At 49.4% G+C, this 2500-nt stretch overlaps 1 protein-coding gene across 2 annotated transcripts; it reads right to left on the bottom strand.

The window, feature by feature from the left end:
• Positions 1-969: 969 nt before the first annotated feature.
• Positions 970-1899, bottom strand: hpcal4 (hippocalcin like 4; the record flags this gene model as incomplete). 2 transcript variants are annotated; one of them, XM_083680162.1, is made up of 3 exons in its annotated part: positions 970-1167; positions 1318-1533; positions 1738-1899. In XM_083680162.1, 3 exons carry the CDS (start codon positions 1897-1899, stop codon positions 970-972), a joined length of 576 nt encoding a protein of 191 aa, XP_083536288.1. The 2 variants fall into 2 exon arrangements, with proteins under 2 accessions (XP_083536288.1, XP_083536289.1); XM_083680163.1 differs by lacking the exon at positions 1318-1533.
• Positions 1900-2500: the final 601 nt, after the last annotated feature.

The raw sequence follows: 2500 nt of genomic DNA, 5'->3' as shown, positions 1-2500 counted from the left end.
GATCACTCCGTCTGACATTTGAAGAGGAGGAAGAGAAAGAAAGGGAGAGAAAGCAAGAGGAGAGGCTGGAGGGAAGAGAGAAGGGGGGGGGGGCGTTGGCTATTTCAGGACTTTTTTGGGGGAAAGAAACAGAAAAATATGGAGGCTTTGCCCTTCAGCAGAAATACCAGTGGTATAGCCTGTAATTACCTACATGAAACCCCACTCTCTCTATTGTTAGGACGGATCATGCTGTTACGGGAATTGAAGGTCTTATTCAAAAGCAGACTACAGCTGTATTCTATCTCAGAAATGTGTCCCCCTATATTCTTAGGTCTTCAGGCTACGACGTTGGAAAGGTCAAGCTGACAATGTACCACTTTTACAAGCTTTGTTAAGGCTCTGCGAAGAAGTTCACCATGGACATGTGTCTTGGATCAATGGATCTTCTCAATGGATCCTAAACTTTAACCCTAAGGGGGGGGGGGTTAGCTAGGTTAGTGTGTGTGGGGGGGGGGGTGTTAGCTTGAGGTGTTAATGTAGTCTCACACTCACACTGGGGCTTGAACAATATGTTGTCCTGACTCTGTGATAGCTCTATTCTGAACCTGGCAGCTGGTGGACTAAAGGTACACACTCACACACACTATCTCTCCCACACACTCACACATACACGCGCACGCAAGCACGCACACCCTCCTCTCTCTCTCTCTCTCTCTCTCTCTCCCTCTCTCCCTCTGTTCTCTCCTTCCCCCTCTGGACTGAATACATATTATATACTATCATTATATATATACTTATCATTTCCCCTTCCCATGTATCCCATTCCCAATCCCTCCATCCCTTCCTCCATCTGTCCATCCATCACTCCCTCCCCCACATATCACACTGCGGCAGGAGAGGTGTTATTCTCCCTCCATCCCTCCCTTCCTCCCTCCCTCCCACTTTCCCTTCACCCTCCCTCCCTCCCCCTCTCTCTCCACCCCTCCCCTACTTCTGCATATCACACTGCAGCAGTAAAACGATGGAAGGGTCAGACTTGGCTGCCTCTTTAAACTCCTCCAGTGTGATTTCGTCGTTGTGGTCTTTGTCCATCTTAGAGAAGATCTTGTCCACGCGCTGCTGGGGCGTCAGGCCGTCTTCATTCATACGCATCATTATGACTGTGCCCACCATCTTATAGATTGCCTGGAGGGAGAGACGGAGAGGGTCAGTAAGGTACGCACGCACGCACGCACGCACGCACGCATGCACTCACACACACACACACACACACACACACACACACACACACACACACACACACACACACACACACACACACTCACACACACACACCTCTATAATCTCCAGCATCTCCATGCGTGTGATCTTTCCATCTCCATCCAGATCATACATGTTGAAGGCCCAGTTAAGTTTCTGCTCAAAGCTCCCCCTGGAGGTGATGGAGAGAGCGCAGATGAACTCCCGGAAGTCAATGGTCCCATCTCCGTTCTTATCAAACGTCCGGAAGGCGTGCTGGGCGAACTTAGAGGCATCACCATACGGGAAGAACTGGGGGAGGCAAAGAGAAGGAGAGAAAGACAGGAGAAAGACAACCAGACACGTGGTTACTCAATACAATGTTACTCCAGGAATTAGTCTAAAAACTAAGTATCAGACACACAGATCCAATAGTTTTGCTAATGTGTGCTGGATATGATGAAGTATGTCCTCCCTCCTCCTTCCCTCCCCTTCCCTCCTCTTCTCCCTGCTCACCTTAACGTAGAGCTGCTGGAACTCATCCAGGTTGAGTATACCAGTGGGACAGTCCTTGAGGAAGCCCTTGTACCACTGCTTGAGTTCAGCCTCGTTGAACTCTGTGCTCTTGGTCAGATCATCCAGCACCTCAGGGGCCAGTTTGCTGTTGTGTTTCCCCATCGCAGGTCACCTCTCTGGGAAGGGAGGGAGACAGAGAGACAGAGAGACTAATGAATAGGTGAATACACAAGCTAAATCTTACTGTTGTGTCCCCATCGCAGGTTACAGAGACACAGACAGACAGACAGACAGACAGGCAGACAGATAGACAGGCAGACAGACAGACAGACCGTCAGACAGACAGATCGTCAGACAGACAGAGAGACAGCAGTTATTCATGTCTATGTTCGGTCACAGCCTACAGTGAAAGTCTCATTTGAATCACATTCACAGATGACAGATAATGAACAAAGATAATGAACGAAAGATAATATCAAGTTCTCTCGTAGAACCCTGGAGAGCTCCATTCAAAGCCATCCACGACACGTGCATACTGCTATAGAGAGTCCCCACTGACCCACAGGCAGCCAGACAGGTGTCTCTCTCAATCGCCGTTCACACCGTCTCCAGCCACCCCATCACATTTATGACGTCACCAGACATGAGTCAGACACAGAGCAGAGTCAAGGTCCACCTCAGCAAGGTCCACCTCACCTGTGGATGGATCAAGCAGGGTAAAGGGTCAGGCTACAGTAAATAATCTCAATCGCCTCCTTTTCCT

Source organism: Argentina silus, assembly GCF_951799395.1.
Source record: "Argentina silus genome assembly, chromosome: 11".
Taxonomy (NCBI): Eukaryota; Metazoa; Chordata; class Actinopteri; order Argentiniformes; family Argentinidae; genus Argentina; species Argentina silus.
Note: the sequence above shows the minus strand (reverse complement) of the source record. Positions and strands in the feature narration are given on the sequence as shown.